General features: G+C 42.2%; 2 protein-coding genes across 6 annotated transcripts; both read right to left on the bottom strand.

Annotated features, from left to right (window-relative positions):
- Positions 1-2,730: 2,730 nt before the first annotated feature.
- On the bottom strand, positions 2,731-8,740 carry rab41 (RAB41, member RAS oncogene family). Of its 5 annotated transcripts, XR_010878052.1 has the most exons (9): positions 8,551-8,680; positions 7,591-7,649; positions 7,327-7,380; positions 6,846-6,951; positions 5,489-5,600; positions 4,970-5,063; positions 3,873-3,966; positions 3,246-3,312; positions 3,043-3,106 (listed from the first exon to the last, which is right to left on the bottom strand). XR_010878052.1 is itself a non-coding variant. In XM_067247534.1 (8 exons), the coding sequence occupies exons 1-8, from the start codon at positions 8,627-8,629 to the stop codon at positions 3,042-3,044; spliced, it is 636 nt and encodes a 211-aa protein (XP_067103635.1). In that variant the 5' UTR covers positions 8,630-8,680; the 3' UTR covers positions 2,731-3,041. The 5 variants fall into 5 exon arrangements, 4 of the variants coding, with proteins under 4 accessions (XP_067103635.1, XP_067103633.1, XP_067103636.1 ...); XM_067247534.1 differs by lacking the exons at positions 4,970-5,063; positions 6,846-6,951 and adding an exon at positions 6,090-6,195 and having other exon boundaries at positions 2,731-3,106; XM_067247532.1 differs by lacking the exon at positions 3,873-3,966 and having other exon boundaries at positions 2,835-3,106; positions 8,551-8,740.
- A 584-nt stretch (positions 8,741-9,324) lies between these two features.
- arr3b (arrestin 3b, retinal (X-arrestin)) lies at positions 9,325-13,011 on the bottom strand (the record flags this gene model as incomplete). The annotated part of the gene is made up of 14 exons (XM_067248178.1): positions 9,325-9,346; positions 10,380-10,433; positions 10,636-10,659; positions 10,787-10,870; positions 11,039-11,176; positions 11,389-11,461; positions 11,542-11,626; positions 11,729-11,864; positions 11,948-12,024; positions 12,181-12,240; positions 12,356-12,552; positions 12,656-12,700; positions 12,794-12,854; positions 12,979-13,011. Coding segments are annotated over 14 exons (1,089 nt in total), but the record flags the coding sequence as incomplete, so codon positions are not given.
- Between the last annotated feature and the right edge of the window lie 1,667 nt (positions 13,012-14,678).

Here is a 14,678-nt window from a genome sequence, read left to right as displayed (position 1 = left end):
ATGAAAGAGGCAGAGACTACGCTGTAGCTTAAGTTTTATCCGCTGCAGCGGAAGGCACTCGTGTTAAGTAGGTGCGGACACTTTATGCGTACCTGCAATGCAAAACATTGTACACCTTGTCCCCGCCCCCAAATACAACCAGACCACATCAAACCGGATAATTGGGTAGTGTTGCATTGTCACGTGTTAAAATACATTTTTAGGTTTAAAAAGCAGACGTTAAAGATGCTTTAAAGTGGAATAAGTTCATCACACCCCAGAAGAATGTGTTGTTAACTACCCATCCAAATTCGAATGAAAAAAAAACACCGACAAGTAGGCTATGAAATCATGAGAAAATCAGCAGACTTCTCTGCTTGAGACTCTGTGGGGGAGGGGGGCGTGTCGTCTGAAGGAGCTGAAGCTCCGCCCCCTCGAATTTATTGAATTTAGCAACAACAACACTAGCTAAATCAATTGCAGATATCCGAACAGACCTACCTGCAGTCTATGAGTGTTTTATGTGTCAATTATTTTGTCTTTGTACCAGTTGAGTAACAGAATGCAACCGTCTGTGATCTGACGTAGATAGGTGGCTGAAACCTGAGCTGAAAACGGGTGTTCAACGGTCTAACTCCAGATTTCAGTGCGTCAAAGTTTTCGAGCTTTGTACATGCTTTCAGCAACTCATTTCACACGTATATAATGTACTGAGAAGCAAATCATGTAATTTGCTTTACAGCCCTTTAACTAGCCTATTTAAACACGTCTAAGTAGGAACAAAGAACTCAAGACACTATTATTTTCTCCAGCTGTGAATTTTAGAGACGCAATTTTCTCAGCCGTAAGCCTATTTGACTGTAAATTTGGCTTTAGGTTACCATGGTGGCCCTAATCTATAAACTCAGTTCTGTAATCATGTATGCTGCTGATAACGGGGGTCATTGGTCCTGAAAACTGAACACAAATGAGAGCCGGTTGCTACAGCAGACAATAATGGGTTCCGACCGTTGTTAAGTAATGGGGAGTAGAAGCGTAGCGACAGTCTTGGTGAAATATCTTTATTTTGTTTCATGTGATACACTTCGGTGTTCCTTTAACTCTCCTTTTTATACAGCAGATAGTAATAGAAGTACATTATTCACACAAACGTTGCTAAACACTAGAGAGTAGACAGCATATTTCAAATAGACACACTTCAGAATAGCAGAGCTGAGTATTCAGTCAGTGACAATAGAAGAGCTGTTAAGGTAAATACGGTTCTTCAATGTAATTTAATAGGCCTACTTAACTATCAACACTTAAATTATTTCAAAATGTTTATAGTCACCAAAATAAGATACAACGAAAGTAGGCTTAGTGTGGGGTCTATATGGGTAATTTATGGCTAGTTTGTATGTGACCACGTGTTATTTGTGTCAAAAGATGAAAGGGGTGCAGTGAAGCTGTTGCCTGACTAAACCAATCCACCTACGAAACACACAGCATCTAGCTAATGTGCACACAGGCCCATAGTGCTAAAAGCCCAAATAACTGAGGCTTGCGTTTGCTTTCAGGTACAGCATCCAAACAGACACAAAATAAATAAAACACCAGCCTCCGTTGTGCGTGCCTGCAACTGAAATTTTGGTTAAGCCTACAAAGTTATTCACGTTTGCTTGTGTTAAAATAAATAAACACATAAAAACCAAGTCCTGCACAGGCAGTAGCATTTAAGTCTTAACTTCACTGCACTTTTTACAGCAAGGGTGTTAGTAAGCATTAGCTGCATCTGGGGACTACCTACCTGCTCTACTAAACAACTAGTGAAGCCAGACACTTGTCAGCCGGCCTCAATCTTTACAATATTGTGGCTTGATTCAGTGCACAACGTTGGTGAACAAACAAGCAAGGCATCTGTGTTCTTAATTAACCGTCTAGATATCTTGCATGATGACCATGCTATTCCTGCAATAGTGTGATGAAAACAAGACAACAATAGATCTACAATATACCTATGGTGGGTGGTTCTGAAGAGCCATATGGGTCACTGGACAAGTTAAACATAAGTTGTCAGCTCTATCCATCTGAAGGCTCCTCTACATACATTATATCCCCAGATGTGTTAGTGTGCAGCTGAGAAGGAAAGTGGCTGTGACATAGTTGCTATAGTTTTAAAGTGTACATAAATAGTTTGCTCATTTTTTCCCCTCAATGTTTTAATTAATTTGGGATACTTTTCCTTTTCTGACAACACGCTTTCCATATTGGTTGGCTATGCTATTGTTTTAGCAGAATTCCCCCATTAGAGAGAATTGAAAACATGCTGGTCTTCATGATCTGCACACGTTTTAACTCACTAAAAGGTAGGTCTTTGGCTGTTCATGCCTTCAAATGTCCTGAAAATAACGTCCCTTATTTATGGTCCCATTAACCGTGTTTGATACGTTGCTATAACTGAGCCAACCGTGACAGCGAGAGAAGCTATAATAAAAAAAGTTGTGGACTTAAAATGCAAACTCATTTTTGGAACAAAGAATACTAAAGAAGGGGGTTCTCAGTAACAGATAATTGTCAATACTCTAGTTTTCCCTACTTCCATACTCTCCACTGGAAGCAAAAGCAATGAATCAAGGGACTAAAGCCTTGACCACGTGTTCTACTTGACATAACCTCAAACAGAGTTACTATACAACATTGACGTGTGTGACAGCACTGATGCTCCAAAAAGTGCAATAATAACTCAAAGCCGTTATTTGTCAGTCTGCAATGCTATATGATGCCATGCAGTTGGATGAAAATTTTGTATCAGCATTTAAATTATCCTGTATTTTTAACTATAACTTTTAAATGTAATCATTTTTTTGTTCATTTTTTTTCCTTTCATTTTCCATCAGACTTATCCATTTAAATACAGAGTAATAGCACATCCACACGGTTACTCCGAAAAGTCACTGAGTCAAAAAGGGGAAAAGATAGGTCTTCCGGCCCGATGGCAGTGAGCCATGGGTGGGGAGAGTGGCCACTGAGAGACAAGCTGTTGGTGGGGAGGAGGCAGGTCAGGTGGTAGTGGGGTGTGTTTACTAGCAGGAGCAGCTGCTCTCAGTCACAGCCATCTCCGGTGGTTTCTCTAGTTTGATGTCGATCACTGAGAGGAGCAGGGTTAAGGTGGTCACCATCATCACCATCACATGATACGACTCTTTAGTGACAGACACTCAGAGAACATACATTGGCACTATATACAAGTGACCATAAGTTGAAAAGCAAAGCTTTAGAAAGGATACTATCCTCTTTGCTCTTCTCTGGTGTACTGTCCATCCCGGGCAAGGCCGCAGCCACACGGCGAAACAGCTGTGGAACAACCACCGGACAATTAGAGAGCTAGACAGGTAGAAACAAGCAATCAACAGTTTTGCAACATTAATCTAATTGTTTAAAGCAGCTCAAGTAGCACAAACACAAAAGTAAGTAAATAAGTAACTGCTGTGTGTATACCATCAAAGTGTCAATCAACTCTAATTTACTGACATTTCTAACTTACAAAAGGCTAAGCCTATTTTTGTTCTGTGCAATGATAGTTGTACAAAGAAGTTCATAGACGGAGCATGCCCAACAGCGTATGACCATGCTGAACAGTGAAAAGTCACAAGCATGCATATTTTGTGAAATCTGACACAAAAAAAAAACTGCAACGTGTCAACACAACCAAATGATGAAGCATCCTAAATCAGCGAATGACAACACTGATGGGTGGACTGGAGTGAAGCACAAGGATGAGAGCTGCGCGGGACAAGCCATGAAGAAGAATCAAGCGAAAGAGGACAGGGCACACACTAGAGCGGTGAAACAGAGGGATGGAGGTGGGCTCGGAGGGCAGCCTTGACTAGACTATCCTGGGTTTGAGTCTCTACCTGTTTCACATTGTAGCCAGTCTTTGCGCTGGTTTCAATGAACATGACATTCAGTTCCTTAGCTCTCTGCTCGCCCTCCTCTGTGGTGATCTGTCTGCTCAGGCGACAGCAGAGAGGTGGAGATGGACGGACAGACGGAGATGGAGAGAAACATCGCAAAGGGGGAAGGGCCAGGAGGAAAAGGAGACATGGAAAAGAGAGAAAGACAGGGAGTAAGCAGAAAACAAAGATTCTGGTTTTCAGCGAGAAAAAGAAGTTAGTTTAGTCATACCACAGAGAGACAAAGGGATAGAGAGGGAGCACAGTGTTTCCCACACATAGACTAATTCGTGGCGGTGCGCCACAGAATCAACACCGGCCGCCACATATTGTGTTTCGTTTTTTTTTTTACACTATTTAGGTAAAAACACGCAGCGTATTCGTTCAGCTGCATTTCTTTTCCCTGCTCTCCCTCCGTCTCTCAGTCTTTCTCACATAAGCACAATCACAACGTCAGCACACGTTAGCAACGATGCATACCTACGCCGTTCTAGTAAGACCGACAGCTATATCAGCGAGCCTTCAGCATTAGTGCCGTAGCTAAGGTCAAGGAAAGTTGAGGCTACTTTTCGCTAGGTACCTACGGACATAATCGAAGGTTCCCCTTCGTTCTTTTGGTGAGAAGTCTCAGGAGCTAGCTACTTACCCGGCGTCATGGAGCCGACCAGTTAAATAGTTATTTAGCACTAGCGTCGCTACCTGCATATGCAGAAATTATTTGTTTGTTGTTGTTGATTTTGTGAATTATTTTGTGAATTATTTCGACCCCCCCCGCCACAAATAGCTTTCTAATCTGTGGGAAACACTGGGGAGCAGCTTCGCCGAGAGGAGATGGAACGGCTGGATACCATTCAGGAAAAAACGATATCACATCACTCACTCCACAATAACAGCCTTGACTCTGATCCACATAATTAAAGAAATGAAAAGACGGACACTCTGGACAGCACAAATGAATCTCCCTAAGGCACAACATGGGCAGCTTGAGAGGCGTTGGTGCTATTTCAATAGTTTCTTCTGTTTTTTGTTTTTTTACGTGCATCTGTTGTGAAACCAACCTGTTTGACGTTATAGCCAGCCTTGGCGCTGGTCTCTATGTACATCACATTGAGTTCACGAGCTTTCCTCTCTGCAGCCTCAACAGAAACTTGCCTGCCATGGTCCCGGGGGAGGGAGGTGGCAGGGAGGGAGGAGGGAGAAACACCAAATCATAGTGACATGGAGAAACAGACCAGGGAGAGGAGGCAAAAGAACAAATAAATGAAACCAAAATATGACTCAAAAACAGAGACATACTGTGTGATCAAATTATAATGGAGCTGACGATGAAATAGTGTCTCTCAATATTTGTGTAGAAATCAACATAATAATAGTTGATGCATACAAATGAAAATATTATTCAAAACGAGACAAGGTGTAAAACATTTAGGGGAGGAGAGGGAACCAAGGCTTTGGCAAACAGTACATGTAGGTGATTGCGGTTTAAATCCAACATGACTCATTTACCATTATAGAACATTGTAAGCCACTCAAGGCTATGCCACCTTTCCATTCACACGCCCCACACAACCTTGTACCTTTTATCAGCCAAATCGGTTTTGTTCCCAACAAGCATGATGATGACATCACTTCCCCTCTCTGTTCTGACATCATCAATCCACTTTGAGGTTTGTTGGAATGAATTCAAATCTGAGAACAACCAAATAAAAAAAACTGATTAGGAATCCATACAGGTGTGTATTCAGAGAAACCACTGGATCAAGATCTCAATAGGGTCAGGTATAGTGACAGTAATAGGGTGCTTTCTTCACACAGCAAAATCAGTGCAGCAGCCATTTCTTTTAGTTAAAAGTAGTTAATGCACACAAGTGTTCTGTAGAAGCCAGATGTTAATAAGCAAAGGTTAACAGTAGGTGAAGTAAAAGGAGGGGGAAAGAGGGAGAATAGTTCCCACATAGCTATGTTTACATGAGGGAAAAGCTCCAAAACCATTGTTTGGTTGCAGCAATAACATTCATTATTAAATCTGCTCAGGGACACAATGATTCTGAAGCTATTTGTAATCGCAGCAACGCAACTTATGGAAGCTGCGAAAGGCAATGCTGCTGCAGCACTGTGACAGGCTCCCTGTAGGTCGCATAGAGAGCCCTGCTCGGGGCCTACTAGGCTCTGACTCACTGGTGATGTCATAAACCACCACAGCGATGGTGGAGTCTCGGATGTAGCTGGGAATGAGGCTGCGGAAACGCTCCTGTCCAGCCGTATCCCAGAGCTGGAGACGGACCTGTGGAGGATGGGGGTGGAGGAGAGGAGAGGAGAAAGGGAGGAGGACAAGGAGAGGGAAGTGATGGAAAGAGAAAATAGAGAAGAGGAAGGACATAAAAAGAGATGCAAGCCAGGCAGCAGAGGTGAAAAATTACCATCCGGCGAGGAATAAGGAAAAATCATTTGAATGGAAAGACGAGCAGGCGGGCGGATTAGTGGAAGTTCACTTTGGGTTTGATGCTTCTCTGCATCCCTGACCAACACAAACTAAGCAAATGCTAAACAAAAGAAGCTACAATTAACAGATTCTCACTAATTCTTTTGAGCACAACCTCCTTATTCCTCCCATGAACCCCATTAGGCATGAACAGCATTGCATTAGCACCAATGTCACTGGAAGCTCCACACTCTACATGTTCATAAACATTACAATGAGACTGCCTGTCACACCTACTAAACAAAACAAACTGATTTCAGTTTCAATCTAGGAGACCAAGTCTAAAGCCCTACAGACATACATGTCCAGATTCCTTTTAAAATTCCTGTTCTGAGCCACTCTCATTGATCATGCAGTCCAGTAAAGTCAGTAAGCTGCTGAAATGCTGTTCACCCAGTTCCCCTCTTCTGTAGGTGGAGGGCAGGGAGGCGAGGCTTAGACATGATACCTACTGGCTATGTCATAAACCACCACGGCAGCGGCCGAGTCACGGATGTAACTGGGAATGAGGCTGCGGAAGCGCTCCTGTCCCGCCGTGTCCCAGAGCTGGAGACGGATCTGTGGCCGACCACCGCAACAAGCGGGGAAACGGGCACATGTCATGACCCAGCCATGGGGATGGTGGTGAGGACGGAGACAAAAATGAAACTTAAAGTGACTATGAAACTGAAAACCATGATCACGACAGGAAAACAAAACAATCGGGACACGTGGAATGGAACAAATGCAAAAAACTGCTAAATGAATGAATTATGATGTGTGTGACATGGCAAAATGAAAATAACAATGTTGTTTCTTCTAACAGCAGAGTTTCTTTTGAGAATCACACGTATCATGACATCCAGTGCTTTGGAGGTTCTCATACATGAATATTACACCTAAAAATGGGTTTGAGGTTTGTTCTGGGTAATAAAACAAGGAGTTGATTCATACCGTACGATCCTCCAGGTACATGGTTTTCGATAAGAAGTCAATGCCAATTGTTGCCTGCAAAACAAACATTGCACCGCATCATGTATAAGCACTGAGCGGACACAGAACATAGAATGGTGCTGTTTTCTCAAATGACACAGCAATAAGTGAAAGCCGCTCTGAATGATACATAAGCCAAGCAATGACTAATCCATGAGTCAGTTTGTTTTTCATATGCAACAACTTGCTATTATTAGTTTACAAAAGGATGTTGGTGATGGTTACCTGATAGGTATTGTCAAAGCTGTCATACATAAACCGAGTGATGAGAGAAGTCTTTCCCACTGCAAAGACAAATACAGTGTAGTCATGTTAGGTGTTGGTCAATTATGCATGACGTAGACAATTTAATTGAGCTTGCAGTACAGTACGGACGGACACGCTGGTGTTCAGTTAGCAAGTAGTTTATTCAAAGACCTAGCGTATGTCAGATTTTACTGACGCAAAACAAACGTGATTTGCGTTGTCACAGTGTCTGTTCATAAATCCTGTAATCGCAGGATGTAATATGGACTGCTGAACCCACGCTGAGCTGGCAAAAGGGTGGAGCCAGCTTCAAAGATCTTTTAAGACGTGATGAAACGCAAAATATACACGGGCTAACTGAGCTGGTATAACAAAAATCCATAAATATCCCGACTTGTCAAACATTTTACAACAGTATTTTGTTTTCTAATGGAGACAACGCTTTTACAGAAGTGGTCAATCCAAGGTTGAATGATGGGATAATCGGGTAGCTAGCTCAGCTATCCGACAACTGAAAGACGTGGCTAGCCTGGCTAGATCATGCAAAGCCAGCCAGTTATTCTGGCTAAGGCACAGCTAGCCAGCTAGCTGGTAGTTTGCAGTTCAACTTATTTAGACAGTTAGCTAGTCGCTGCATCTAATCTAGGCCTACAATAAAAGCTAGCTATTATTAGCAAGTTAAAAAAACATTCTCCAAACAATAGACTCACTAAATAAGTACTGTAGTTAAGTGACTAGCCGCGAGATTTTGAGGTAGCTAAAAATGTTTTTTTCCCCCCAATAATGCCAAAATAAAATCAGGAGACTATCGGTCTGAGCGCCTAGCACTAGGCTAGCTAGCTGGCTAACTTACTGGCTACGTAACGGCATCTAGCCATCAATACAGTAGACCTCAAAATAATTGCATACGTGGGCCGAATACACACTATAGTTACTTACCACTCTGCTCGCCTAAGAATACGAGCTTGAATTTACGCAGGGGGTTACCAAACTCTCCACCGCCGGTCGTGGTCGACATCTTTATTTAAAATATAAACAACAGCTAGCTGGCTATGTTGTGTCGACCGTACAGAGAAGCGCAGGGTAGTGTGTGACGCTAGCTATCCCTGCTGCTATTGTTGCTGTCTGTGTGCATGCGAGGAGGGCGACAGTGCCACCTAATGCTCGGCCTGGATTTTTTCACGTCATTTTACAGTAATAACAGGCTATTTAATCCATTTTGACTAACCCATCAGAGACACCAAAATAATCCAAAATTAAGGACATATGAGTTTTACATTAAGTAATTGTATTAAACTCAAATGACTCAGCAAAGACGAGACAATCTTGAGATAATGTTACTTTATTAAAGGCAAAAATAGAAATAATACAACAATTCTATTTTAACTTATTGAGACAAAGGGCCTGCATGCATGGTGTAATATAGGAGTGTTTAAATCAGGGGGGACTGTTTTTTTTATCTGATAGTGATGGGACATGCCAGTAACATTATGCCCTAAACAAAAAGATACACAAACAAATCTAAGGAAGAACACTGTTGTATTGAACACTGAAATGTGTTTCTGTCAGTCTCTGCTATGTTTCACTCTCGACTGGGATTAGTTTTTTGGGGGGTCAGGGTATTCTTCTTTCTTTTCTCAGTGCGCGTGAGAGTCTGTAGTCCATCATAGGCTTGTGTTCCTTCATGTCCTTCTTCATCCTCTGATGGAGAGTCTACTCAAGATTAATAGCCGAGCTGGAATTTATTCAATCGAAAAAAACACAACCAACATCAACAATTTGCTAGAAAAACAAACTAACAGCCAGGAAAGATGGGTTTGGGATGCTATTTGGATTCGTGTCCAAAATCAAACTATTAGATTTTTGTCAGATTTGCAGTTCTTTTAGTTTGTTTCGGAGACGAATTTAGAATGACCAAAAATTATCTTTGAAGTAGAAGTTGTAGTGATTAGCACAATGTCAATCCTTTTTTGCCAGACAAGGCATAGCAATAGGAAATGTGGTAGCATTGTTCACTTCTTAAAGAGCTCAAATGATAGCTATGATGCTATGCTCAAGCATCTAAGAGACAAAATATTTATTTATTGTGCAACAGTTGCTCAAACAGTTTCATCCCTGAATGCATTCCCCTGTTGCCACTTTTAGATTCTGTGTGATCCCTGCTGCTTAAACTGTTGATAATCCTGACACAAATTAGCAATGGTTTTGTGTCATCTTAATAATAATCTCCCAATGATGGCTTCTGTTGTCGTTCTTGAAGAAGTGAACGTCAGGCCTGAAAGGAATGACATTGGGAGTGACCTCACCTGCCCTACATGGGCTTTTATTCCACTTTGCTGCAGATCATGAAATGCACAAACACACATGAGAATGAGAGCTGTGTGCAACCAACACTCCTCCCAACAACGTCTATCTCTGCACAAATGGTAAGGCAACCATTTGCATCCATTTATTCAAATGGAAACAGACAACGGCATGCATCTTTTCAGCTTGGGGAAGCAAGGAACAATAATCATGCATCTTGCATGCATCATCAGTGGAAATTAGTTTAACTAATTGATTAATCTCTCTTTCGTTGTCTTTGTGTTTATACGTTGTAAAATTATACTTACACTTCTGTTCCAAGGAATAAAACATAGCACATTGTGGAAAAAGAAAAAAGAAGTTGGGATTTAGAATGAGTTCTGAAGTAAGAGACTCATCACTTTACAATAAACACACTTTCTTGTATCAATATTTGTTGCTTGTATGGTGATTTGAATCACAACTCACCAGCAGGTTTGGGGGACATCAGTATCAATGGGAGTTCTACTCCAACATCACTGAGGAGAAAGGGTAGATTTGTCAGAAGATAGTATTACAATGGCATGTTGTCTTGTGCAGTATGATATTGTGTTACGTGAGAAATAAATGAGATGTGAATTTGCATTTAATTTTATCACATCATATTTGTTAGAATTTAGGGTACTTCATCAAGACCATTTTGTTTAGTTAATTAAGTCCTGTCCTGTTCTGTCCTCTTACCTGGCTGTTAGGTCTCCCAAGATGCTGTGTGTGCGAGAGAGAGAGAGAGAGGGGGGGGGGGGGGGGTTGAATAATGGTATAAATGTTACAATTTCCCATGAAAAAAAAGTGTAAGGGCAAGAAAAGGTTGGTCTGTTCATTGGTGTCTTACCCTCCTCTGGACACCATGAGGTTGATCTTGATTTTGTATGACACCAGGATTCCCTGCACTTCCTTGTCAATGCCAGAGTGAAGCCTGAAAAATAACAGCAGAACATTTGACCTTTAGACAGCTTGCAGGTGGGTTTAATCCACTGTAAGAGGATGATGCAGCCAAGGCTTTCGCCACCATCGCCTTCAGACTAAGAGGATGAGAGTGGATCAATGGAAGAGCTTTGCTAGGTTGAGGAGCTCATTGACTCACAGCGTAGATGAGGCCAGGTTGGTGTCCTCGTCCTTTAGCCTGCCGTCCACTGCCAGGCCACGTTTCTCTGTGTTGTTGACCAGCAGGGGGGTCACACTGAGCTCCTTCTCAAATGTGGCATTGGCATTTACTGTCTCCCTGTGCAGTAATTTAACAGATGTTTAAATGTATCTCTCACAGCTAAACACAACATCAATCCACAATATTGCTAAGAGTTCAACAGTAGGGATGTACTATTTGTCATTTGGTTTAGGGGGTTTTCAGTTTGACCACTGTCAAGTCAAATGTGACAAATTTGTTTTGCATTTCTGTTCTGGATAAGAAAGTCACGATAATCATCATTATCTTACCCAAACTCCTCAGTCAGAATAGTTTTGGTGTATTTGTCAGCTGAGTAAAGCACCACATCTGTTGTCTGGTCAACTGGTCATAAGGAAACAGTAGTGTTAGAATCCCCTTCTCCCATTTTTATTGAAAATCACACCATAGTCTTTAATACCCACCTGTGACTTTAATTTTCTTCACTACTTTGCTGGTTTCATTGTTGATTTTAATTTTGATTGGGATTGCCTCTCCATGGTAATATAGCTGGAAGTAATGGTACAAATGTTTAAGCTAACATGATACACAATTTATGTAAGGATTCACACAAGGCTTTGTTGACTAATCATTTGATAGTGTAATGCATACCTCCTTAGCAATGGAGGCCTCCAGGTGGACTGGTTTGTCAGTCATCATGAACTGTTTGCTGATATCAGCCTTGGGTCCTGCTCCAGTTTTATCTGGGGCAAACTGGATCTTACGAATGATCAGACGACAAGTGTCCCTGAGCACAGAGAGAGATAAAGAGGTTGAGGTCTTTCACTACTTTCTTAATATCAGTTCAGTTACGCTCATGGATATACTTACTTCTTCTCAATTTTCTCATCAGGGTTGTCGGCATCATTGGCAATGTACCCTTTTACTTCCAAATCAACACCACACGACTGCCAAGGTAAGAGACAAATATGTTAGAGCTTTAAACTGTTGAGTGAGAGAAAGACAGAGAGAAATGCTAAATGCTAAATGACTAAATGTAGAGGGAGAAAGACATTCAGATAGAGGGAGGTAGAGAGAGAGGGCTTTAAAGAGAGTATGTGTACCTTGCCAGAATCCCCAGGTGCAGGCTGTAGGGTCACTGAGCATGGCAGGTTGACTGGAATCTGGAACACAGAGTGGGAAAGAGATGGATCATGGGATACAAATCAATAGACTGTGTGGCATCTCCCAACGTCAGGAAGGGAAAGTGAGAGAGCAAACAGACAAATCTCCACTCACCTTAAAGGTGAAGGTGTGTCCTTGGTCTCCACATTTCTTCAGGAGGGCATCCTGCATGGGGGTGTTGGCTGGCTTGCTGTCCCCAGGAGGAGGGTATATCTGGAAACGCTTTACCCAGATGTCTTTCCGGAAGGACAGGCCAATCACATCCAGGTCATCGCTACCATAGCGGAAGGCCAAGGCCAGTGACACAAACACTGCAGAGAGAAAGGACAAGGGCCTTGGGCATCAGTGCCTGAATTTGCACTTGTTTCATCCTGGCCAGGAAAAGGTGTTTAAGAAACATCAAAAGGGAGTTACCTTTCCTGCCATTAAGATCAGCAGGGTCCACTTTGAGCACTCCATCTGTGCGTAGCAAACACAGACAAGTTAAAATGTATGGACAAACACATATCAGAAACAGAGATCATGTGACACCATCAAATCTTTATTACACACCAACATCATCAACGCTGTCCACGTGGTCCACAAAGTCTCTCCTCCCCAGGTAGAGGGCAAGCTGGAAGAGGGGGGGGGGGGGGAGAACAAGGGAGAAATTACGTTATTTTGGTGTATATGGTACTATATACATGGATGGACTGGTTAGCATATCCCATGCTAATGATGTCATAGGGGTTTCTTACCGAGCCGTTGCCGCTGGTCTTCTTGAAGATCCTTAAGAGCGGGGACAAAGGAATCAAGAGATGACATCACTGCACTAGTCACAAAGTAAACACCTGCTGGTTTTCCGTGTCTTCCTTCCCTGTAGGTTTCCAATGTTCATTTCAGAAACATTCTTTGTTCTGAAAAACCCTACTTCCTCAATGAGGCCTCACAGTTTCTCTGGAGTCGGAACCTACTGGTGCCTCACAGTCTGGTCCAGTGGGTCCACAAGAACCTGTTTAGAGACCAATCTCAGCTCTGATGGCCCACCACCACTCCACTGATTGGCATTAGCTGCTACACTGGACACTGCGAGGGATGGCTGAGCTCCTCTACATCTCACTCTGGGTGTTAATTGAGGCTGACTTACACCTAGAGGTTAACTGTCAGATCAGGTTAAAGGATAAGCCCTCTCTAGCCGTTTTCCCCCACCCTCTCCCTCTCTTCCCCACACCCCCCCTCTCTTCCCCACCCCCTCCCTCTCTTCCCCACCCTCTCCCTCTCTCCCCAACACCCTCCCTCTCTTCCCACCCCCCCTCTCTTACCCACCCCCTCCCTCTCTTTCTTTCTCCCTGGTCCCGCCTCATGGCTCTCTCTTTCTACACCTCTCACCTGTTAGGTCTCAGGATTAGTACCTTGGTGCTCCACTGGACACACCTAAATGATTGTGTTCTTATGTGGACAAAAGTGTCATGTAACTTGTCCGATCTGAATGGGACTTAATAAGCAAAGTGTATTTGTAACCATGCTTAACATGGCAACGTTTATTTCAATGCAGCTGCTGTGAAATGTTAGTGCAAGTGTCAACACGTTACACATGTCTTACATGTTTGTAAAGCGATACATAATTGATTGAAGATACTTCAATGCATTGAGTCTGTATTGGATCTATTAATACTTTTATTCTAACAAATTACTGTTATTACAATGTTTCTAATCTATTTCATCATGATCTGACCAGTTCTGTTTATGTCTTCCTTGTCTGTTTATGTATTTTCCTTCCAAGTGATAAGGAATGTTAATCTTTCCCCTGTTCTCCCAAACTGTTTCTCCACAAATCCAATCCATGCTATCTGCTCTAATCGGGATTTACTTGTATCCCTTAATTTAAAAGGTGTGAAAGGTCCTGATGTGCTTTTTGTACCACAGTAGGGTTGTCATGTGTTTACACATGAGCACCTTCTAGTGTGGAAGATCTTTGATCCCTGATCATTTGTCCATAACTGTTGGCTACGCAGGTCATCTGGCAATTCCATGTCTATATTAGGATAGTTCCAAAGATCAATAAAATGAATTAAAAAATGAAAAATATCTAAGACCATTCAACTGCTTCTTCATTGGAGTCTACTTCACCTCTCAGAGCCGACTCAGTATAAGTCTCTAGTTGGTGATTGTATGTATTTGCAGGGGTGAACAAAGGCTACTCACTTTGACATTTCTGTACTGTGAAGTGTGACAGTATCTGCAAAGATAAAACACAACAAACACTGTCAATGAGCTGTTATCATCATGATCAAATAACACTGCCAGTATTCCTGTGTAATGAACAGTGACAATGTCACACCCGTTTACAAATCAGGTTAAATTAATTACAATACAATTGACCAGATCATTGAGAAGGGTTATTCAGTAAATCACGTCCAAGAGGTTTGTTTGTCCTAATTCTTCTCTGATCCAACGT

Source organism: Osmerus mordax, chromosome 12, assembly GCF_038355195.1.
Source record: "Osmerus mordax isolate fOsmMor3 chromosome 12, fOsmMor3.pri, whole genome shotgun sequence".
NCBI lineage: Eukaryota > Metazoa > Chordata > Actinopteri > Osmeriformes > Osmeridae > Osmerus > Osmerus mordax.
This window is presented reverse-complemented; position numbering and strand designations above follow the sequence as displayed.